Source organism: Muntiacus reevesi, chromosome 2, assembly GCF_963930625.1.
Source record: "Muntiacus reevesi chromosome 2, mMunRee1.1, whole genome shotgun sequence".
NCBI classification, from domain to species: domain Eukaryota; kingdom Metazoa; phylum Chordata; class Mammalia; order Artiodactyla; family Cervidae; genus Muntiacus; species Muntiacus reevesi.
In genome coordinates, this window is record NC_089250.1 from 17185648 (window position 1) to 17209585 (window position 23938).

The 23938-nt window shown below is 47.5% G+C and overlaps 1 protein-coding gene across 1 annotated transcript in view; it reads right to left on the bottom strand.

Moving 5' to 3' along the window:
* Positions 1-3841: 3841 nt before the first annotated feature.
* The window catches only part of CCDC3 (coiled-coil domain containing 3), a 92888-nt gene continuing 72791 nt past the window's right edge, over positions 3842-23938 (bottom strand). The window contains exon 3 of the mRNA XM_065919551.1: positions 3842-5602. Within this exon, the coding sequence (XP_065775623.1) occupies positions 5327-5602 (276 nt within the window). The 3' untranslated portion in view covers positions 3842-5326. The remainder of the gene's footprint in view (positions 5603-23938) is intronic.

Below are 23938 nucleotides of genomic sequence, written 5' to 3' on the forward strand. Positions count from 1 at the left end.
GGCTGAAGTGCAGATGTGTATACAGGTTTCTTTCAGGGAGGGCCCTGGCAACTTGGAGCAGGCCAGAGAGAGCAGGCAGGGGTGGTACCTTTGGGCAGGATCGCAGTCAGCCCCTAGATAGGTGCTCAGTTAGAGGCCTGACCCTCAGGCAGCAGCATTTAAAGTATCCAAGTAGACCCCATCCAGAGGGAGACTGGGAGGTGGGCTTGATCTGCACTGACCTTGAGGGGATTGCTGAGGTGCGTGCTTGTGCCTTTAACAACTGCTGCTTTATTTCCCATTGTCTGTGGAACTGGTGGATTCAAACCACATTGACTTTTAGAGCTAGGTACCTGTCTGGAGGCCTTTGGGTGAGAATCTTAAAACCTGGAGTTGTAGATATGGGGTCCAGAACCTTCATCCCTCAAGGAGAAGCTGGCATTTGGCTATTCCCTTTCAACTGTAGGGCTCTGTGCCACCGCTGGGGTTTTAGCAAGAGTGTGTCTCAGCCTTTCCTAGTCATTTCAACATAGGCATTATCTTGGTCCCTCATTTTGTAAGAGGTGCTTAACCAATGAGTGAGTTTCTTCAGAGCGAGTTGCCCTGTGTTGCTGTCCATTTGGTGTGTCCACTGGAGGCAGGGAGTCCAGGAGCCTTCAGTGTCACCATCCTTAAGGACAGCCTCAGTCCTTTCTAAACTGTTTCTGAATAGCCATAAAAAGGAATGAAATTAGGTCATTTTTAGTGATGCAGATGAAGCTAGAGTCTATCATACAGAGTGAAGTCAGAAGAGAAAAACATATTGTGCATTAACATATGTATATAGAATCAAGAAAATGGTACTGATGAACCTATTTGCAGGGTAAGAATAGAGACACAGATGTAGAGAATGGACTGTGGACATGGAGGGAAAGGAGAGGGTGGGATGAAATGGGAGATTGGGACTGACATACAGATGCTACCATGTGTAAAACAGAAGCTAGCGGGACGCACCTGCTCAGCACGGGGAACTCAGCTTGGTGATGACCTAGAGGGGTGGGAGGGCGGCCCCAGAGGGAGGGGATGTATGTGTACCCACCGCTGATCCACGCAGTTGTATAGTAGAACATCGTAAAGCAAGTATACTCCAATTAGGAAATACGTTTTACGAGTGAGTATCTTTTAACACTAGAATCACACTCTTGAACCACCAGGTGCTCACATGATGAGCAGCAGCGTCAGGGAGACAGCGGACAGAGCAAGAGCACCCTCCCGTCTCACTGTCACCCCGGGCACGTGCTCAGGCAGCGGAGGGCTCGGTGGGTGGTCCCTGCTATTTCACGTCTCTCCATGTCTTAGTCTCTGTTTCCTTCTCGCTCTGTGACTGTCTCTTCTTTGGAGACATCAGCAGATAGGCATAGAGCTGAATATATTTAAGTCAAAAAAGATTCATGACATGCTGTCATTGTACCCTGTTTGAGTATCTTAACAGCCAGATGAGCTATCTAGGTAAAACTATCTTATCAGTGAAAATACACTAAAGCTCAGAGTAGAGTCGCCAAGTTTAGCAAAGAAAAATAACAGGATGCCCAGTTAAACTTCAATAACAAATGAACAATGAATGAATTCTGTAGGGTAGGTCCTGTACAATATTTGGGTCATACTGGTTCTAAAAATACTTTTTGTTCACTTATAAAATACAGAATCCTATATTTTACCTGAAAACCTAGCTCAAAGGCATTACTTGGCCTCAAGTCTTCTAGCTTCTGTGCCTTCACTAGGGCTCATGATATTGCGCATATTTTGTATGCATTCATCCTGTTTACACATGAACAGTTTATTTGTCTGCACTGCATTTATGCTTGACATGACTTTCAATTTGTTGTATAAAATTACTTAATAAAAAAGGCAGCACACACACGATGAGGGAACATTGGTGGAGCCAGGTTTTGAGAGGAGTGATATGGACTCAGGAGAAAGGAATTGACCCTGGATGTGGGCCAGAGGGATGTGACGTTTCTTCCTTTGAGTTGGGAGGGAGGAGAGAAGCGGGGCAAACTAGATAATGACACACTAGTGTGGATGAAGAATGTCCCCTGCCATATCAGTGAACAAAGGGTGGTGGCCGACAAGCCAGCAGCCGCTGCAGCAGCTGACTGTGCGCCGAGGGAACTCAGGATGCTGGCCCTAGACAGGTACGATGCTTATCAAAGGAGTGATTTCAGTGAGCCCAGACTCTTCTGTCTTCCCATACATAGATAAGTGTGCAGTTCCTTAACTTGAAATGTCTGGTTTTTCCTTAACTAACAGCAATCTTTTGATGGTCTATCTTGTTTCATTTTTGAAAAAACTCATGTGTTCTGGCTCCTCCCTTACCTCTTTGGAACAGCCCTTCAGAGCTACCTGAGAGACACTTCCCAGGCTTAGGTCTCAGCCTATCCACTGAATAAAACTTGAAGTCTGGAGTTCAGGTTGTGCAATCCTAGGAAGGGGAGGAAACACACTTCTGATGGACTATATTTCATGGTAAACTTAGAGGAACAACCAACTACTGATTGTGAAAGAAAAGTGGTTCAGAAACAAGAAAGGAAAGGAGCTGGAATATTGTACAGTGATTAGAGGTGATGAGACGATCACGTGGAATCCCACTAATCCTCCTGCTTATGACATGCATTGGTCCTTTCTGGTGAGTACTTAACACTCACAGTGAAGATTTGCATTATACTGATTGAGTGCATGTGGGCTCTCAGGCATCATGCTGAGCATTTTTAGGAGTAATTTCAACCCTCTTGACAGCCTTTATGGCAGGAGTGAAGCCATCCCCATCCTGCAGGTGAGCACATGCAAACAGAGAAAGGAAGATGTACTTGGAGCCTTGACGGGCCACCTCTCTTACTGTGTACACTGGGCAATGTAATCTCGTGAAGCCCCAGATTCCTCCTGGAGAATGGTGGTCAGAATCACTATTGATGAAATTATTAGGAATATTAAATGAGATGTGTGTGCAAGAGCCTAAACCATGCTGGGTACTTAGTTGTTTTGTTTTTTTTGAAACCATCGTAGAATGTGGACATTGCTGAGCTAACAACTGATCTGTAGTCATGTGGTCGGAGTTCACCTTCTCTCTCCCCCGAGGAAGATGGAGACTCGCATCACAGAAGCAGGAATCCCTGTTAACTTCTGCTCCTAGGCAGGTACCACAAATGTATGATGTGTGTTTAAATAAATGAGGATGGGGAGGGGTGTGGGGTTGGTGTGCGACAGTGGCCCAGACCCGTAGCCCAGTGAGGGTTACCTTCAGACACAGAAGCCTCACCCCACAGAAGGCATGGGCCATATGCCATGAGTCTGTGACTCCTGGGGACATGGGTTTAAAAGATGCTACAATCTATTGACCTCCTGCTTATTATATGACTTTGGCAAAATCACACCAAGTGGAACAAAACCCCATGGCTCAGAGACCGTGCTGTGATAGGTTGGCTAAAGTGTGTGAAGTTCTGAGCAGTTCTTGGGTTTGTCCTGCATGAACAATTCCTACTCGTTCAATGAGCCAGTGGCGAGGGCTGCTGTAAGATGACAGCGCAGCAGATAATGGGGACTTGGGGAGTTCCCATGGGCATAGATCTGAGTGCACTTTTGAAGGCATTGATTAATGAAGCTGCATGTCCCTCATGAGGTGAGGCCAGGATCCCACGGCTCGGCTGCAGGTGTGTGGGAAGATGCGAACCCAGGAGACAGCAAAGGTGGACAGTCTCCGCTTTATCCTAGGTGTGACCCGCAGGTGCTCACCCCAGAGGATGGAAATGGCCTTTCCAGGCTCAAGCTGGAAATCTCGCAGTCCCCCTGCTCCAGAAGAAACACACATCACTTTGCTGCTGTGGCTGAACTACTGCTCATCTTTATTGAAAAGGCAGAACATAATGCATCTGAAGAGACCCAGCTTCCACAGTTCTCCAGACGCTGGCTGTGAATCACCCATGGGTGGCAGTGAAACTGCAGGGTTTCCTGCAGACGTTCCCAGGATGCAACGTCCCTGGGAAGAAGAAACCAGAAGACGCACCTCCTATTGTACCAGACTGTGACGACTACGACTAAGTGCTGGCAGAAGCGTGGCAGTGGAGAGCCCTTGAGAAGCCCCCCTGCTGTGCAGACCGGGACATCGACTTCTCCCCTGAGGCCATCGCCTGCCACCAAGGGACACAAGGCTCATGCCCCGGACAGTCTCCGAGAGCAAGAAGGACATGATTTTTCTAAAGGCAGTGGATGGAAATCTGAGCATTTCCAGTGGAGAGGATGGCATTATCGGGCCCTCCTATATCTGGGGTGGTTACGGGGCAGGGAAAGTGGTTGGTCTAGATAACCAAGGAGTGAGTGACTACTTAATCACACACCTGGGATCTGATCACATGTGGATAAGTCAAGGGCTCAAGTGTTAGCACGGCAAAAACTAAGTAAAAGATATTCACAATACCTCTCTCGCTAAAGGTTTCTTCCCAAAGAAGGTGAAGTGACCATACACAGACTCTACTGCGGTGAGACGTGGGCCAACACGGAAGCGCTACTGCTGGGGTCTGTCTGGACCGTCCAGGTAGGGGGAAAGCATTTGTGTAAAGAAGCCAGGATCGGGAGGCCTGCAACAAGCCCTCTCATGAGCAGAGCACAGACGGTTATGAGGCAAGGTCCCCAGGCCCCGGTTGGTAAAGAAATGTCTTTGCACAACAGAAGTTCACAGCATGTTGGGTCAGCTCACCTCGAATTCAGCCGTGGAGGTTCAGGCTCTTCCAACTTAGAAATGTGCTGTGATGAAACAGGACAGGCCCATAAAGGCAGGTCCCCTTTAGATTGAAGTGGCCCACGGGAGTCTCCAGGGACGCTGGGCAGCTGCTGTTGGACAGCAGGTATTGTTCACTCTACTCAATTACCCGCCACCCGACTCCCAGCTTCATTCCCTGACCTGTGACGGGCTCATTGTCTTAGTGACACCAGAAGGTGCCCCCACTCCTCCAAGCTCAGGGTGGTCCTGCCACTCAGAACTGAGACCACACGGCCTTTCCTTGAAAAGGGAGGCCGAACCCCTTGGGTCCTTGTGCCCCCAGAGAGATTCTGAAATGTTCTTTCCCTAATAAGTGCACTTTCCCAGCTGCTCCTCGATGCCAGGGTCAGGCCCCAGGCACACGGGAGGGCAGGAATCGGGCCGCCAAGGAGACAGGAGACTTGCCCTGTAAACCCAGTAGCCGCTACCAAATGCAGAGTAAAAACGTCATCTACGAGGGTTCTTGAGCTATGTGCGTGTACAAGTCCCGCCTCCCTTTCCACTCCCTGGAAGGGGCCCCGCCCGGGACCAGGGGAGGCCGGCGCTCCATGCCCGCTAACCCCGCAGGTAGGGGGCACCCGCGGGCTCGCGGCCCAGCGCGTTGATGTGCGGGAGCGCGCCCGCCGCTGCCGCCAGCTTCTCGCTCAGCTTGCGGTTCAGCAGCTCCAGGTGGCGGCCGTTCTTCCGCGCCTGCCGCAGGGACCGCTTGACCTTCTTCACCCGCTCCCGCAGCTGCTTGTTCCGCTTCTCCAGGGTGGCGACCTTCTGCTGCAGCTTCTTGACGTGGTCCTCCTCCTCAAACAGGGCCTTCTGCACCGAGGAACACATGAGCTGGGGAGGAAACGCGGGAGGGGGGAGAGGCAGGTAAGTTTCAGAAACCTCCCCAGGTAAGCTTCCTGGGGTTGCCAGCCCCGAGGCACAGGCCTCCTGTCACTAATGGCCTGACCCCGGAACAAGGCCAGGCCTCATACCTCCTTTTTGCTTCCACCCTGTGAACCCCACTGCAGAGCCCCTCTTTTGCTTTCTGTGTTGGGTACCTAGATAACTGTGCTGTAAAAAGATGCTGGGATTTGTCTTACGTGCTTATCCATTTGTATCCTGTCCCTCCCCTGTTGGAGCAGTCAGCACTTTTACCTGTTCAGTTCGAATCTGTCTAGAACATTTTCCAGGAAAGCCAAAGCTTGAGGCTCACCTAGGGAAACTTGGTTCACAGAGGGCCTTCAGGGTATTTCCGCCAAAGAGCCTTGCTGGCACTAAGATGCAAATACCCTCATTCTGGAAATCTTTCTAGTAGCTGTGGGATGAACCACAAGTAAGCACCTCTTCTGAAAAATCGAGTTGTTTCTTACCTAAGCCCTTTGGTTTCTTACAGGAAAAAAAAATTCTAAATATTTGTCACTCTAGCAAAAAAGACAGCTCTAGTCACCCGAAAGAACAAAACCTAAAACAGAAAAATGCACAGAGAATATGGATGATCTACAGGAAAGGTAATATACGATTATCTCTTTAACATAGGAAAAGCTTAACTCTACTCTTAATAAGGTAAATGCAAAGTAGATCCACAATGGATTTCTTTCTTTCAACAAAATGAAATTTTGATTTTACCGTTTTGTAAAATCAGAGTCCATATTTGGGGAAATAGGCATTCTCATATACTGCAGGTGGAAAGTAAACTTCTATAAAGAATAATCTGGCTGTATCAAAATGAAAACTGCATTTAGCCTTTGATCTAGTCATTCTGAGACTTCATCTGATAGAAACACTCCCACATGTGCAAAAATACATATTATATATCATCTAGAATAATTATAATTATTCTATTATGTGATAAATATCTAATAAATTAGTAATTGTAATAGTATTATATATAAACACACACAGAGAAAACAACAAAGAAGGCTGAAGCATCGTGACCACATAAGACATCCCTCTCCCCTGCCTCACCAAAAAATTGGCATCTATCTGTGAACAAAAGTGACTTTAGAACTAGGGGACCCAGGAAGAGTCTTGCCCACCCATGCATCTCTGCACACCTCCTTCTGATTGCCTGCCCATGTCTATCTAGTATTCTGTTGTGTCCACAAAACTGATGTTTCCCTGCATATGCAATTTGTATGTTTATAAATGAAAATGTTAATCTTGAAGCATTAAAAAAGACACCAGTCCTGGCTATGGACACTGCAATGATCCATGAGTTTCACCAGACCCTCTCGGGCAAATGATCTCCACGGGTATTTCTCCAAAGAAGACATACAGGTGGCCAGTTGGTATGTGGAAGGTGCTGGACATCACTAATCATCAGGAAAATACAAATCACAACCACCATGAAGAGCAGGCAAGCAAGGGAACCTGTCTGTCCTCCCTCCCACTTCTCTCCAGGCCTCTGACCAATTCCTGTTGATTAAGGAGGCCAAGAACCCTGGTTGGTAACACGTTGTGGCGCTCAGCGTCTCCCCTTCTGGGGAGAGTTTCTGGGCACCCCTGGGACCACTGAACACGTCACCCACGGGGAAGCAGAGAGGCCACCTGAACCTCTGGTTTTAGCATCGCCATGTTTGCTAAGTCTGCCTTCCTGGGGCCTCAGGACCCTTCAGGACCCTTATTCAGGCAATGCTTCCCACTCTCCTTTATCCTCTCCCTGCCCTTAACTCTCTACTTCTCTCTCTCCCCTCGCCTCGACGGGGGCAGTCCAGCATCACCCCTTGCAAGTCTGTGAGACCGCCCGCTCTGACCAGCAGTGGCAGGAGGCTCTCCTCACGCCCTGCAGACCCTGGTCCAGGGGGCTCTCCCTGACCAGATTGATGACAGAGGTTCAGACCTCATCTTGTGTAGTAGATGGAAACTCAGTCCTTGCAACATTCTCACCTTTATTTCCTACCGCCAAGAAAAGTCCCGCTGGGAACAGGCTGGAGCGGCAGATTTCTATACATGGGTGACTCCCCCTGCAGGCTGGGGACCCACAGACAACACACAAGTATCACCTCTGTGGGCAGTGGACAGGGTGCTTGCTCCCTCCTTCACTGACCCTTTCTGGAAGCATGCAGGTTGACTGAAGCAGCATTGTCCTTCGTTGCAGTCTCTTCTGTCCCGCCTCTCTTTACCTCTTCTCCCTTGGTCCTCACCCCTGCACGCCCATCCCCTTTACCCTGAAGACTTATTTGTGTCTGCTTTGTGATTGGTATCTTTGTGATGTAGTTTTGGCTGTCCAACTAATCCTGCAAGTGTCTGCCAGACTTGTGAGCACAGTGGAGCTCTTCGGCCTTGAAACACAACCCACACTGCCTGAGACTCCAACTTGGGTTATTTAGTGGGATTTTAAAGAACAAAAAGACAAGACAGACACTTGCATCTCTCTCTTCTATGTAACTATTCTGCCTGGACTCTCAGGAACTACCTGATTAATCTGTGGTCCCCCAGAGTAGGGGGGGGCGGGGAAGGGCCATTTTTTAATGGATAAAGATCTGTTACAAATATATATAATGGAATATTATTCAGCCATAAAAAATCATTAATGCATATATGTGGGATTTAGAAAAAGGTACAGTTGAACCTATTTGTAGGGCAGGAATACAAAGAACAGACAGACTGACTTGGTGGACACCTAGACAGGTGGGGAGACGTTGTATAACTATGGTGATCCACATTTGTAAAGCAGTTACCCGCCAATAAAACAATAAATGTAAAAAAGAATGGTGCACAAAGTTCCCAAGTTACACTCAGGTCTCACTGTTACTTCCTTGTCTCCCTCCTCTTTCTTTCACACACATGAGAAATGTCATAATCTATAAAGATCATATAGATTCTCTTCTTTGCAAAATAGAAATAGAGAACCAATGTATACACACCAAGCAGGAAAAGAAGAGGTGCTTTGGGAGATTGGGATCAACATATATACACTATTAATACTGTACATAAAATAGATAACTGATGAGAACCAACTGTATACCATAGGAACATCTGCTCTTACCTAAATGGGAAGGAACTCCAAAAGAGAGTGGATATATATAGACATATACCTGATCCACTTTACTGTGCAGTAGGAACTAATACAACATTGTAAAGCGACTCTACTCCAATACAAATTAATTAAAAACACAAGCTCTTGGCAGAATGTTAGTGTACCCCTGAGACATCGACACTCTTCACAGGCATCCCTCAGACCCAGGGGCCAGCTGTTCCCCATTCTTCTTCTTCTTTAGTTGCTCGGTCGTGTCCAGCTCTCTGCGACCCCAAGGACAGGAGCACACCAGGCTTCCCTGTCACTCCCTCCTCTAAAGGCCACCATGACAATGGCCTGGAGAAACCAAGATGCAGCACAGAAACAGCTAGAAGGGGGTAGTTATCAAGACAGGATGAATAGAATGACTAGAGCCCCTTGGTCACTGTGTCACTCTTGGTCCCACGGCCTCCCTTTGACATGGGCAGGGTCCGAGTTGGAGCAGAAAGACGGAGGAGGACTCTGAGACCTTCCTATTAAGGAACTGTATCCGTGTTACTGTATGTATAGAATCCATATGCAATGGAGAATCACCTCTAGATGATACATGCTTGTTCATTCCAGCAAGAAGCATTTATTACCCCATGCCTGGCACTGTATGTTGCAAAGTGCTTCCTGAATTATTCCACCACTAAGCTCTGTATCTAATAAACAAAAAGACAGTCCATTAAAAATTACTGTTTCATGGCAGCAGACACACAAAGGCTCATTGAGAGGAGTCTTGCCTTCACAGCTGTTTTCAATTTAAATAACCTAACCTATAAAGACAAAGTGTACTTTCTGAAATGTTAAAAATGAGGCAAGTCCCAAAGTGGCAACACTGATTAACAACTTGCCTTTTTCATCTTTCACTTCTGTTCTTAAGATTCAGAACAGAGGGGGGAAAAGGAAATTAAAACCAAGAACAGAGGTCAACAGACTCTATGGCTCATAGACCCGATGTGGCCCACCACCCATTTCTGTGAATAAAGTTTTATTGGAACACACTGCCACAGTCTTTTGTTGACACATAGTCTGTGGTTCCTTTCCTGTTACAGTGGCACAGATGAGGAGCTGCAACACAGACTGTGTAATCCAAAAAGCCTAAAATTGTACCTGGCCCTTTATAGGAGAAAATTCTGGAACCCTCATCTTGAGCTCAAGGCAAACCGAGATGCAAAGGTAACAGTTGACAACTGGATGCATTTGGAGGGAAAAGAGACAAGGAGTGTGGAGGCGTGCAAAGGATAAAAATAGCATTGGGTCCCAGAGTCCGCCAAGACCCTCACTGCCCACCCCACATCCTTTTCACACCACTTTCAAACACCAAAGTGTGAGCACTACTTTGGGCGGCCTGCTCAAGTTCTCAGGGATTCTCCCAACAGACTGCTGCCAGTTTCACACCTCCAGATGGAAATTCACAGAACAGCTCTTTCCAAAATGGTTAACACACTGTTTCTAAAGGGATTCCCCAGGGACACTGGAAAGATAAGCTTTCTGGAACCCACCACACGCACTGCCCAGGAGCATCCACTCTCAGGGTGAGAGGCGCTCTGAAGTGGGTCACTGGTCACACGATTTGTCAGTTCCGCAAAGCTCACCCTGCCTCGTGTCTTCTGACCCAGTCAAGGCCAGAGGCCAAGACGCCTCCTTTTTTCTGTGTGAAGCAGGGAACTCCTGGGGGCGTTGAGGGCGAGCCCACCAGGCTTCAACCCTGGATCTCTCCAGTTCTCTCGGGCCCTGTCTCTCCATTCTACCACTGTTTTTAAACCTCTTAGAGAGAGTGGGGCAAGGAGGCGAGCAGCGGAGCCAAGGCAGAGCAGAACTGCTTCCTAAATGACTCGACAGTAATAATTTGGATGACACCCAGTGCTACCGAGAAAAGTCCCAAGCCGCAGGAGTGACCACAGGGCAGTTTTACCGCCAACTCTCTGGAGAAACAAGCTGAGGTTCCTATGACTCTGTTTGACTTGGCGCCCGGTCCTCTGCTCCACCCCAAGTCAAATGCCATTGTCCCCCTGTGCCAGGAGCCCAGAAGGGAGCGCACACGCCCAGACAGGCTGCGGCTGAAGGCGGGGGCATGGAGGACGGGCGAGCGGAGGTGGGGGCCGAGCTGGGGCAGGGTGGGCTCCCCCTGCCCCGACACGCCACAGGTATCCGGCACCCCGGGCTTCAGAACCAAGCACCACTGGGACGGCATCCTGGCTGCCCCATCTGACTGCGGGGCCTCGCCGGGGTCAATGCAGCTGCCTCAGCACCTCCCCCTCCTCATTTATACAACGGGGACAGTGACGTCTCCACTACAGACAGACTTTGAAAATGAAACGTTAATACGCACTTCCCTGGTGGTCCAGTGGCTAAGACTCTGCTCCCAGTGCAGGGGGGCCTGGTTTGATCCTTGGTCAGGGAACTAGATTCCACATCCACAACTAAGACCTGGCGAAGCCAAATATTTTAAAAGTAAAATCAGACAAGAGATGTAAAGCATTTGACATAGCTCCTGACATACAGTGACCACAGCATATGAACCTTTATGACTGTTACTCATCCTGAACTTTCCTGATTGAAAAACTCCTCCACACGGGGCTCCCTCAATTTTCCCTCCAGTTATCTATGCCTCTGCACTCCTGCTTAGGAAACCTCCACTAACTACCACACAAACCCTGAGACAATTCTTATTCTCCAAGGATGCAGGGTCACCTCCTCTGTGAACCCTTCCCTGATTTCTCCAGAAAAAGCCATGTCATCTTTCCCCAATTCCATTGTTAAGTTCATCACATTGTGAGTCTGACTCTCTCCTGGACAGTCAAAGCCACTCACGTGCAAGGGCTCCATCTTTTCATCTTTGTGTCTAGCACCTGGCATGGAGTAAAGCCCTTAATGAATGAAGGGATACAGGCTGAAACAGAATCAAGTTCAGGGATTTAAAAGTGGGCAACTAACAGAGAACTAGGAACGACCTTTGGAAAGTGGGCACTGGGTTCCACGTGGCCCTTGTGAAGTCCTGCCCCAAGTCCATCTGACTCCCTGTTGTAAGATCAGGAACTGACTTTAAGGATCCCTGAAGACTAGAGACCTCTTCAAGAAAATTAGATACACCAAGGGAACATTTCATGCAAAGATGGGCTCAATCAAGGACAGAAATGATATGGACCTAACAGAAGCAGAAGATATTAAGAAGAGGTGGCAAGAATACACAGAAGAACTGTACAAAAAAGATCTTCATGACCCAGATAATCACAATGTGTGATTACTCACCTACAGCCAGACATCCTGGAATGTGAAGTCAAGTGGGCCTTAGGAAGCATCATTACGAACGAAGCTATGGAGGTGATGGAATTCCAGTTGAGCTATTTCAAATCCTAAAAGATGATGCTGTGAAAATGCTGCACTCAATATGCCAGCAAATTTGGAAAACTCAGCAGTGGCCACAGGACTGGAAAAGGTCAGTTTTCATTCCAATCCCAAAGAAAGACAATGCCAAAGAATACTCAAACTACCACACAATTGCACTCATCTCACACGCTAGTAAAGTAATGCTCAAAATTCTCCAAGCCAGGCTTCACCAATACGTGAACTGTGAACTTCCAGATGTTCAAGGTGGTTTTAGAAATGGCAGAGGAACCAGAGATCAAATTGCCAACATCTGCTGGATCACCGAAAAAGCAAAAGAGTTCCAGAAAAACATCTATTTCTGCTTCATTGACTATGCCAAAGCCTTCGACTGTGTGGATCACAATAAACTGTGGAAAATTCTGAAAGACATGGGAATACCAGACCACCTGATTTGCCTCTTGAGAAACCTGTATGCAGGTCAGGAAGCAACAGTTAGAACTGGACATGGAACAACAGACTGGTTCCAAATAGGAAAAGGAGTACGTCAAGGCTGTATATTGTCACCCTGCTTATTTAACTTATATGCAGAGCACATCATGAGAAACACTGGGCTGGATGAAGCACAAGCTGGCATCAAGATTGCCGGGAGAAATATCAATAATCTCAGATATACAGATGACACCACCCTTATGGCAGAAAGTGAAGAGGAACTAAAAAGCCTCTTGATGAAAGTGAAAGAGGAGAGTAAAAAAGTTGGTTTAAAGCTCAACATTCAGAAAACATGATCATGGCATCTGGTCCCATCATTTCATGGAAAATAGATGGGGAAACAGTGGAAGCAGTGTCAGACTTTATTTTTTGGTGCTCCAAAATCACTGCAGATGGTGATTGCAGCCATGAAATTAAAAGACGCTTACTCCTTGGAAGGAAAGTTATGACCAACCTAGATAACATATTAAAAAGCAGAGACATTACTTTGCCCACAAAGGTCCGTCTAGGCAAGGCTATGGTTTTTCCAGTGGTCATGTATGGATGTGAGAGTTGGACTGTGAAGAAAGCTGAGCACCGAAAAATTGATGCTTTTGAACTGTGGTGTTGGAGAAGACTCTTGAGAGTCCCTTGGACTGCAAAGAGATCCAGCCAGTCCATCCTAAAGGAGATCAGTCCTGAGTGTTCATTGGAAGGACTGATTTTTGAAGCTGAAGCTCCAATACTTTGACCACTTCATGCAAAGAGTTGACTCATTGGAAAAGTCCTTGATGCTGGGAGAGATTGGGGGCAGGAGCAGAAGGGGACGACAGAGGATGAGATGGCTGAATGGCATCACCGACTTGATGGACGTGGGTTTGGGTGAACTCCAGGAGTTGGTGATGGACAGGGAGGCCTGGCATGCTGTGGTTCATGGGGCCGCAAAGAGTTGAACACGATTGAGCGACTGAACTGAACTGAACTGAAGATCATGCATTTTCTTTTCTGATTCCCTCCCAGGCCCAGCTGATCAGGTTGTCTTGGACATCCCATACCAAACCCACAAGAGTTGCAGGACATGATGGAGATGAGAAAAGACTGAATTTCCAAGGAGAGATGCTAGGTTATAGGAACCCAGGTTAATTCAGGAGATAGCGCACATTTCAGAAAGACCCCAAAGATGGTGGAAGAAGCAGATAGAGTCTTAAAAGGCCAGTGCTCAACTCCTGAATAGATGACAGGTAAAACTAAGAAAGATGGCACTGCTTTGGGTTCATTCCCTGCCACCACCGAGAGGGAAGTTTACCAGTTCAGTTACAGAGAAATACAGTCAGATCTCCCGATAAATGCACTTAGAAAGCACTGCCAAAGTGAAGTCCACATAACGCTCATCTCATGAGATGCTCACAGGGGGACAAATGGAGATTTCTTTGGTCACATAAATTTCAGAAATTCTGCATATTATGTGTCTCTCTTTGATGTGATACACAGTAACCTATTAACCACACTCACTGGTCCTGTATTAACTCAACCTCTATAACCCACTCTCTCTTGGCTGTGGCAGAACCCTCCAACAGGCAACAACAACTGATTTCAAGGGTGAGGGTTTCCCATTGCTTTAGGCCTGGAGGAGGCCAGACCTCCCTAGCTAGTCCACTCAGCTGTGAGCTAGGAAATACCAACCACTGAATCACATGCATGTGGACCTCACTGATGGGAACTGAACTTGTCTCGTTCTGTGACCTTTCAGTCTAGGTTCTCAGCTTCTTGTGGGGCAATCTGCATCTCTCCAGGGAGTTCTGCAGACACCATTTTCCAATGGGATGGAGGGATGTTTGGGAAGTACGAGGTCATGGAACACTGATTCCAACCCCTGAGGCTTTTCTGGACCTACCAAGGGAGGCAGAGCTGAAATCACAGACCCTGGGGTGAGAAGGCAGCTAGCGGCTCTCCTTCAGTTCTGAGTACCTTCCATGGTGCAAGGAAGAAAAGATCCAGGGAAGGCAGGAAGAAGAGTGTGATTGTTTGTGTTCCAGAAACTCACTCCAGACAGTTGGCATCACAGTAGAAACAGGGGCACCTCCATCTAGTCCCAGTTCTGCCACTGATGAGTCAGTGACCATGGTGAGTCACGGTCCTCCCTCAGCCTCAGTCATAGCCTCAAAGACATCTCCCCAGGTCCCATGCCTCTGAATGTTTGGTCGGAGCTTCCTTGGGCATTTCAGGCTCTCATTGGCCAGGGCTGGAGTTCTTTCCCATGAAAATAGTGGGAGGGAAACAGACCCACGGTAGACTTGCCAATGCAGGGATTCTCTTTGGGGGCATGGGTGCTGTTCCTGGTCACTGGGATCTCGGGGTTTTATTTAAAGATCTGGCCGCTGGCCTTCTGATGTATGTGCTCTGCCTTCACGGCATCTCAGGCTATGGGAGAGGAAGGAGGACAGGGCCTGCTGGTGTAGGCGCTTCCCCTAGAGCCCAGCAGTTGACAGACTTGCTGCTACTGGGGGCCAAGTTCATTCCTGCCGCATCCACTGATTAACTCCTGAATCTCCAGGCCTTGGGTCAGTGCTGTTGCCCAAGGAAACAGCACGCCAAGTTGAAACTTCCACCGTGCCCTGTGGACCTCTGAACTCGGTCCAAGATGACCTAAAGGCAGCCCCTCTGATCTCAGGACATCTGAGTGAGGCTGCTGAGAGCAGGAAGGCTGGACCAAGGACCACCAGGGTCCACCAGGGAGGGGAAAGCTGAGAGCAGAAACTGGCCCCAGCAAGCCGCCTGCTCTGTCCTGCTCTCCCTCCCAAGGCACTGTTGTCCTGACCCATCTCGGATCGAGGCTCATCTCCCTGGAGCTTTTCACACCCACAGGTTTTGAGCATTCAGTGTCCAGCCCTTCTCCTGGAAGGAAAGGGCAGCTAAGGACCAGGCTCTACTTTTCCTCCTGATGCCTGTTGTGTTTTCCTGGCATCATCAGTACTGGCTAAAAAACCCAAAGGGTTCCCGCCACCCGCCCAGCCCAACTGGGGAATGTGACAGAGATTTATAAGCTGTGAGCGCACTCCTGTTTACTTCCCAGAGACTGATGACTTGTCCACATGCCACATCCAGGGCCTGACTCAGCCCAGGGTCTGTTTGCTCCGGAGAATTTATCAAACCCAGATACAGGCTTTTCTGCTACTGAATCAAGACAGGTAGCCTGAGAGCCGCCTGTCCTTAAAGGAGCAGAGCTGGGGGTGGGATTCAGTGAGAGCTTCAAATCTGGCTCAGGCTGCATGGCTGTTTTTCCTTTCAGAAAGTGGACATTCAGATAATGGTGAAACTGCATGGAGGCATGTAGGAAGCAGTTCATCCACTAGATGCTGACCATTATAATTACATATAGGCTCAGTCCCTAACCTCATGTCCCAGCATCAGTATTTTAATAGGTAAAAATACTACTGGAAAATCCTTAAACCACAGATGACAAACAGATACTCAAGCACAGTGATGTGTCTCTGCCAACTTTCAAGGGCCATCCTTCCGGCTTGGTATGTGGCACAAGTCCCTGCAAACTTGAAAGTTTCAATAACATGGCCAGGGCACATTTTACATGTGAAAGGCATTAGATTACAGAATCCTACCCACTCTGCATGGTTATGGCCAGACTCTATGACAAATGAAAAAGAGATAGTAGCTATGAGGAGAAAAATTTAAATATGCCTTAATTATTGCTCCATTATACAAACAACCAAACTTATTCCTAGCCACCCCTTTAACAATTTGCTGTTCCATCCTCCTGAAATGCTGTTCCATGACTCTGCATAGCAGGTTACTTCTTATCCTTCTGGTTCCTGTGGCACCTCCTCAGATGTCTTTCCTTACCATCCTGTAATTAACCTCTCCTAATGACTATTGGCACTCTGCTCGTACCCCTAGTAGCATGATCAGTTGGCTAAATAATGGTTAATCTCTTTCTTCCACCAACTATGAAACAGGGACTCTGTCTCTCACTTTTAACTGCTATTACCCCCTGGTGCCTAATACAGTGCCCGGCATAGAGTAAGTGCACAAAAGAGTGTTGACTGAAATAATGAATTACAAAACTATTACATGCTAAGTATTTTTAAAATTGGAAACTACTGAAAAACAGAAAAAAAAAAAAAAGTCACCGGTAAAAGTAACTTCTTTTACTGGTGTGATTTTTTTTTAACCCGGTTATAAATTACCCTGTATTTTCAATTTTAAATTTGGCTTTCTCAAGCTTTCATTTCATAAAAGCCTTACAGTCCAAGAGTTCTATTATTCTGATGGCTGAACCTATTTCATTGTAAGATTACTCTTTAATTTATTTAGACATATTCCTTTGGTTGGGCACACAGGCTGTTTTTATACATTGTGCTATTGTAAATAATGTTCAAGAAAATAAAACACCACATTTTTCTTTATCGGGATTATTTCTTTAGGGTTGACACTTGAAAGTGGAATTATTAGGTGGAATTGGTGGAATTATTAGGTGGAATTAGTGGAATTATAGAGGACTTCCCTGGTGGTCCAGTAGCTAAGACTCCACGCTCCCTGCGTAGGGGGATCCAGGTTCAATCCCTGGTCAGGGAACTAGATCCCACATGCTGCAACTAAAGATCCTGCATGCCACAACTAAGACCCAGTGCAGCCTAAAAAATATTTTTTAAAAAATACTCCTCCCTCTCCCATAGACTGTAGTACCTCCTTCCTCAGGATTCTAACTTAGACACTAAGATCTGATTGGACCAACTTTGTCCTGTTCAGCTATGGGGTAGTACACCAATCTTATGGGGCTTTTATATTAAAAGTATATTACAAGATACAATCTTCCTTTTCAAAAATTTCTTGGCCAAAATTTTAAAATCCAGAAGGATTCTATATGAATCTTAAAACATACTATGAACCCAAACAGTTCTATACATATTTTGAATAGATCAAAAACTACAGACTATGACTAACTTTAAAAATTGCTTCAAAGTATATGCTTTTCTGATCCGTCTTCCTGCCCATTGTTTTTTCTTAAATAAACCCTTGATTCAACACTGTCTTACTCCTATTCAGAGAATAAAGCCATGAAAGCTTATGTTTCATTCTGGATTTAACCTATAAAAGTTATATGTTTCCTTCTTGTCATTACCCATCTGGAAAAATATGCACGGATGTTCCTAATGGGGATAAGGAAGGATGGTCACAGAATTGTTTATAAGACTGACAAAATAGGAACAGCTTTCATGCCTGTCAGTAAGGGAAGGGCTAAATAAACTACAGCCTGCCACCTGTTGAAATAGAATGCACAATTAAAAAGATAAAAATCTCCAACATATATTGTCAAGTAGGAACCACCCTCCCTGGTTGCAGACCCATTCGTATATTATGATATCATTTATACCACACACATATAAAAAACTCACAAAACTGTTTTTTTTCAGAGTCTACATACATGCTTGTGAAACCCTGTCAAAGGTTTGGAAGGTCACCTCCAGGAAGGGTCCTGGGACTCAGAGTGTAAAAGTGTTTCTACCTGTAGTATTAAAATACTGTATTCATGTATGTTTCACTTGTACAATGAGAAACCAGTATATGATTTTAAAGTCATACACGCTTCAAAGGGATGATCAATCAGCTCTTGAGTGCACAGGTGGTCAGCAATACTTAGCCCCATGGAGCATCCCGGGCATCGGCTTCCCGGGGATGTGCTGTGACCTAGTCCTGGCCCCGAAGGACTCACAGAGACGCTGCAGTTGCCATTTTAGGTAAGAAAAGCCATGCTGTGGAAAAGGTCGGGGGAGCTTGATCAGGGTCAGACCAGCAGCCAGGGTATGGTGACACTTCCCAACCGCAGTCATGAAGGAGCATTTGCAAACACGTGACCAGCTGGGAACATGGGACAGAACCTGTCAGAACTAGCTCACGGCTTGGGAGGGGCTGTTACATACCTGGGTACCAAGATTCCCACTCTTGGGACTTGCTCGTCTCCAGATTCTGGTGTTGCAAACAGAACAATAACCACCATTTATCCAGCATCTATGTGCCAGGCACCGTACTACCACCCGTTTTGGATTCATTCTCTCATTAAATTCTGACCTTTGACTCCCAAGGTAGGTTGCACTATTTGTCCCATTTTAGAGACCAGAAAAAAAAGCTCAGACTGCGGAAGCAACTTGCCTAAAGCCCAGACTCATGTCTCTTCAAAGGCGGTGCTCTTTGCTCTTAAGCTCTGTGACATAGCGCTTCAAATAAGGAGATTTCATTTGCAAACCAATAGCTCAAAAGGTTTCCTGGGGCCTGGCTTTCCTCTCTGGACTTCCTGACCCTCAGCCTTGCACATAAGGCCATTTTCCCTGAACTACCACTTTCCAACTACTCCCTCTCCTCTGCCCCGCTCCCCCCAAAATTGGGCAAACCACATATGATGACATTTGCTTGTGACACAGTGGTTTCAGTTACCAAAGAAGAAAACTGAAGACCAGCATTCCAGGTGCCTACCTCCTCCTAATCCCACTAGCAAGCAGTCAGTCTGGATAGTCAATTTAAAATGAATTAAGGAAGCAACTTCAGTGAAGAAGGACGTCAGCGTGGCTTTTAAAATCTCACAGTTAATGAACATCAAATTCCACTCTAGTCCCTGAGAAGGTGACCTTTTGACTCATAAACTTTATACATCCTCTGTGGCCAGAGCTGCCTCCGTGCTGGGATCCTGTCCCCAGGGCTGGGCGTGCACATCTGCCGTGAGGTCAGCCCACAGCGGGCAGCCAGCGCCCATTCACCCTCTGATAGAGCCGGAAGGCAGGAAGCCCTACCCACTGATAGACTTGACTGATCGGAGGAAAAGCCAGGCCTTATTCTTATTTCAAATAATTTTTTTAATTGTGGTAACGTACACAGAGGGTGTCCCTGGTGGCTCAGTGATAAAGAATCCACCTGCAATGCAGAAGGGTTAGGAAGATCCCCTGGAGGAGGACATGGCAACCCACTCCAGTATTCTTGCCTGGAGAATCCCACGGACAGAAAAGCCTGGTGGGCTATGGTCCATAGGGTCACAAAGAGCCGGATGTGACTTAGCAACTGAACAATGACAACATACACAGAACACAAAATGTATCTTAACGTACCCAAGTTTCTGTGCACAGCTCCATGGTATCAAGGGCATTGATGCCCCCGGGGTCATCCATCTCCAGGCCTCACCTCTGGGCTCCCTAAGGGTTTCCACCCCACCCTACCTTCCCCGACATCGGTTCCGCTTCTGCCCTCACACACTGGCCTCCACTTCTCCAGGTTGCCTTTGCTTTCTGCAGAGGCACCATGCTGGGGGATGAAGCCGCAACTCGACCACCCACCTGGCACAGGCTCCCGAGTGGCCCCACTCTGCCAGCCTCTGGGGTCCCTTGCAGACTCAGGCTGGACCTCCCTGCCTGGAAGCCTCAGGATTTGCCTCTTGGACAGCCCAGGATCCGCCCCTTCTCTCTCCAGGCTTCTCCGTGTCAGGAGATGCTTCGGAAAAAGGTTACAACCCCGCACCTCCTTGGGCAGCCAGGTGGTCCCGGGCAGGTGGCCAAACCTCAAGGAACCCACACACCCTTCTACAAAATAGGCCCCACATCTAATCGCCAGGGTGAGTGTGAGACCTGAAGAGCCGTGTCAAGGGCCTGGCAGCAGGAAAGCTCTGTTAGATGCTGACACTCTCCTTCCATGGGATGGTGCCAGCTCCTACTGCTAACTACCCCAGCGCCCTCTGTCTCTCCCACACTCCTTCTCATCCTCACTTCCTCTTTCCACCACACCCCCGTCCACCCGCTCCTCACTCTCTGCCATCGACTGGAATCCAGAAAGTTTGTATTATCCCACCACGTGGTAGAGAGAGGCTGGCCCTCCACTGCCTGAACACCAAGGAGCCTCTGTTTCTAACATCTTCTCTTGGCTGAGTCTAGAAGAAAAAATGCCCGCTTAAAAATGAGATGTCTCCTCTCAAGCAGGGAATGTACAGAAAGAGATGGTTCCCTAAATGCCAGTTTACAGCCTGGGGAGGCGGGGGAGCCCAGAGCCTCCTGGGCTTGGAAAACACACATTGTCCTGATGCTTACCAAATGTCTGATCCACAGATACAGGACATCCCTTCCTTCCCTTCCCCTTTGTGAGTGAGAGAAGAAAGACAATCCCCTTTAGATGTGAAGAATAAATCACTTATTTCTGAAAGTCACTGGGGGGGGGGGGGGGAGGAGAGAGACCATCTGTAGGCTTTGAAAGTCTTAAAACACAGGAAAAAAACAGTAGACAAACGAGACTGGAATGGGCTTCCACAGACATCCCCCAGGCCCGTCTGTAACTTTAGTCTCCTAGAAGGGAAAGTAGTCTGATTGTTCCTCTGCTTGGGAAGTACAGGCCAGAACACTTGCATTACATCACTTCTCTACCCAGAAAACTTCAAAGGCAACCAAGCCCATCAGGAGGTCGTCCTCGTTGAGTTTGCTGACTTGACATCATGAAGCACTAAATTACAGGCAACCTGAACTAGTCTCACTGTTCCTGAACAAACCCCAACCATCACTTTTAGACTCTCTATTCTCGATGCTTTCTTTACCTGGCCTGTCTCAGGCCACCCTCTCTCAGGCCAGACTCTGATGCCACCTTCACAAAGCCTTTCTTATCCCTCGACTGCATGGAATCCACCCTCTTTGGCCTCCCATGGTGCCTGGAACCTCCCTTTTTGCATTCCTCTTGCAGAGGCAAGAATTAAAACCAACTTCCTGAAATCTTATATGGTTCATAGATGGGTCCACCCTAGAGATACATCTTGGTCGTGTACATACTTGTCTTCACCTCCATGCGTGATGATGAAATTTTGAAGGCAACACCTGGGTCTGCCTCCTGGTCTCCATCACTCAGCACCCCTGCTCCATGCCTGGAACTCTTCAGGTACTCAGTAAACATTGGTCTACTAAGCCTTGCAAGTTAATGACACCTCTAAGCATACAGCCTGTGGACACAACCTCCTCTCCATGTGGATCTTTGCACGTGTAGATAAGGAACCTGAACTCAGCAATGCACACATCGCAGCAGAATGGCTGCACTCTGCAGTGAAACCAAGGGAAAGCAGGATTTTCTCTCCGTGATAGATTGGTGACACACTAGGTCTGATCTGAGATTCATCTGTGAGTTCAATTCTGTACCCTGAAGGAGACAGGTCTCAGATGAGGCAGAATTCTCATCACCTCAATTCCTCCTTGAAGCATCTGGTGTTATTAGCTTAAACTATGCACATTTCCAAGTGAAGCTCTGAGTTTTTAGAGCTCTTCCCAAACTCACAGAAAACTGTAGGACAAAGAGCTATTGCCTATTTCCTACTCTGTCTTGAAACCACCTCATCATAGAGTGTGATTTAAGACACAGAAAGCACTGCATTAGGCTGCAGACTTTCGAGCACCAATGAGCTCATTAGGTGGTTCTGCTCTGTTTCAGGAAATCCTATGCCTGTGGGTTGAAGTAGAAATCCTAGAATGCCTTCCGAAGTGAAAATTCGTTGCCAAAACAGAATTTATAACTGTTGCCATGGCAGCAAAACCTGTCATGTTTTACTCAGCCTAACAACATCTAAACCCTGATGTTCTGAGAACAGGTGAAGTGAACGGCCAAGTGTGATCTCCATAGGGGCCTGGGGTAAGATCCATTTTCCTGCTCTTAACCCGCTGTGCCTCTGTGTGGACCTCTAAACTCCCTGACTTCTCCCTGAGTGTCACTGCGGGGACACAGCTTTTAAACTGGGGGATGAGGCTACGGCTTCTGCTTTTCTACCGTGTTCTTTATGCATATGTGTATCAGTGTGAGACTCCCAAAAATATGTGGTCAGTGTGGGTCTCCTGAGTGTGGGGGACCGTGGAGAAGAGCAGGAAGGAACAGGCAAGGAGGAATTGGAGATTTTCAAGGGAGACTTGCAGTTCCCCAAGGTGGGGACCAGATGTGACATGGTGAACAGCCCCTGGGTATCACTGAGCAAAGGGGGAGAGGATGCAGTAAGTCTGACGTTCTAGAAGCTTCTGTGTGCTGAAGGAGAGGGAGCACTCATACGATTCATGGGTGAAGGTAGGTTTGGGGGGGCAGAGATGGTCTGAATGCAACACAGAGTCCCAGGGGAACCCATCTGGGGAGCAAGAGACCTAGGTCAGAGCAGTGGGTCTCCACCAGGAAGCAGGGAAGTGGGAAGGTGATTCCAGAAAGGGGAGTGAGCAGCAAGGCCTGCAGAGATGCCTTGAAATGCTGAGAAATCACACCAGTGGGAGGGCTGTTAAGGTCACCAAACGAGGGTGTCCTCTTCGCCTGTTTGGCTTACGTTTGTCAAATGTTTGGCAAAATAGGTGTCCGACCCTAGTCAAAAAGTCATCCAGATGGCCTTTCCCTGTTTAAAGTCCTTGAGGGCCCACTATGAATCAAGAGTAATTTCAAAACTCAGCCCCACTGAATCACATGTTTTTGAGCTCCTGCAGGCAACCTCTCGCCCAGTAAAGGCAAATGCCTCTGATGAGTGGCCTCCAGGGAAGGATATGCCTGGCATCCAGCTCACTTGATTTTCCAGCACAGCTACCTACCACAAAGGCAAACGTACCTATGTGCCTTGTAGCAGAACATGACTTGAACAGTTTCAACTCTTGCTGCTGGAGTTGCACAGAATTAAGCCATTTCCTCTTCTCTAAGGTAACATGCCAAAGGTTTGTATCAATGCTACACAGGATCAAGCCGTCTTTAAGTCCTCTCCATTCAAGAGTATTTTCACCTTACACTTTTCAAGACCCCTTGTGGTCTGACTGTGCATCTCAAGAAGCCCTCCAATCCATCCTTCCATCCACCCACGTGTGATGCCCAAAGCAGAGCACTGTGCTTAAGAGGTGTTCTAACCAGGGCTGTTAAAGCCCAAAGCTTATGTATGAGGCAAGAAGGAGAAGGGAGAGGAAGAGCTGGGACTCTCATAAGGAAATTCACTAGGGTAGATCAGGCTGTGGAGGCCAAGGAGGATCTGCACGTACAGGTGGGTATTTGTGGTGCTGTGCTAAATACAGAGGTTGGGCAGTAATAGAGAAGGCCAGCTGGGCACCTGGTGATGCATCTGTTCCAGTCCTGGGTGGGGTCTATGACACTGGGCAGGGTAGAAACAGGTGGACCGTCAGGGGTAGAAACCAAAACAAGAGCATCAATTCATATCAATCCTTACTATGGACCAGGGAACACAGAGTATAAAGACAGCTGTGAATAAGTGACAGTAGGCTAGTCTCTACTCCATACACTGGGTTGGGTGTAACTAGTAGTGGTCATTAATTTCTGAATCCAGAAAACTGACATAACCCTAAGATCCACTGAACGGGGTACCCAAACCATGTACTTAAAGCCATTAATATTTC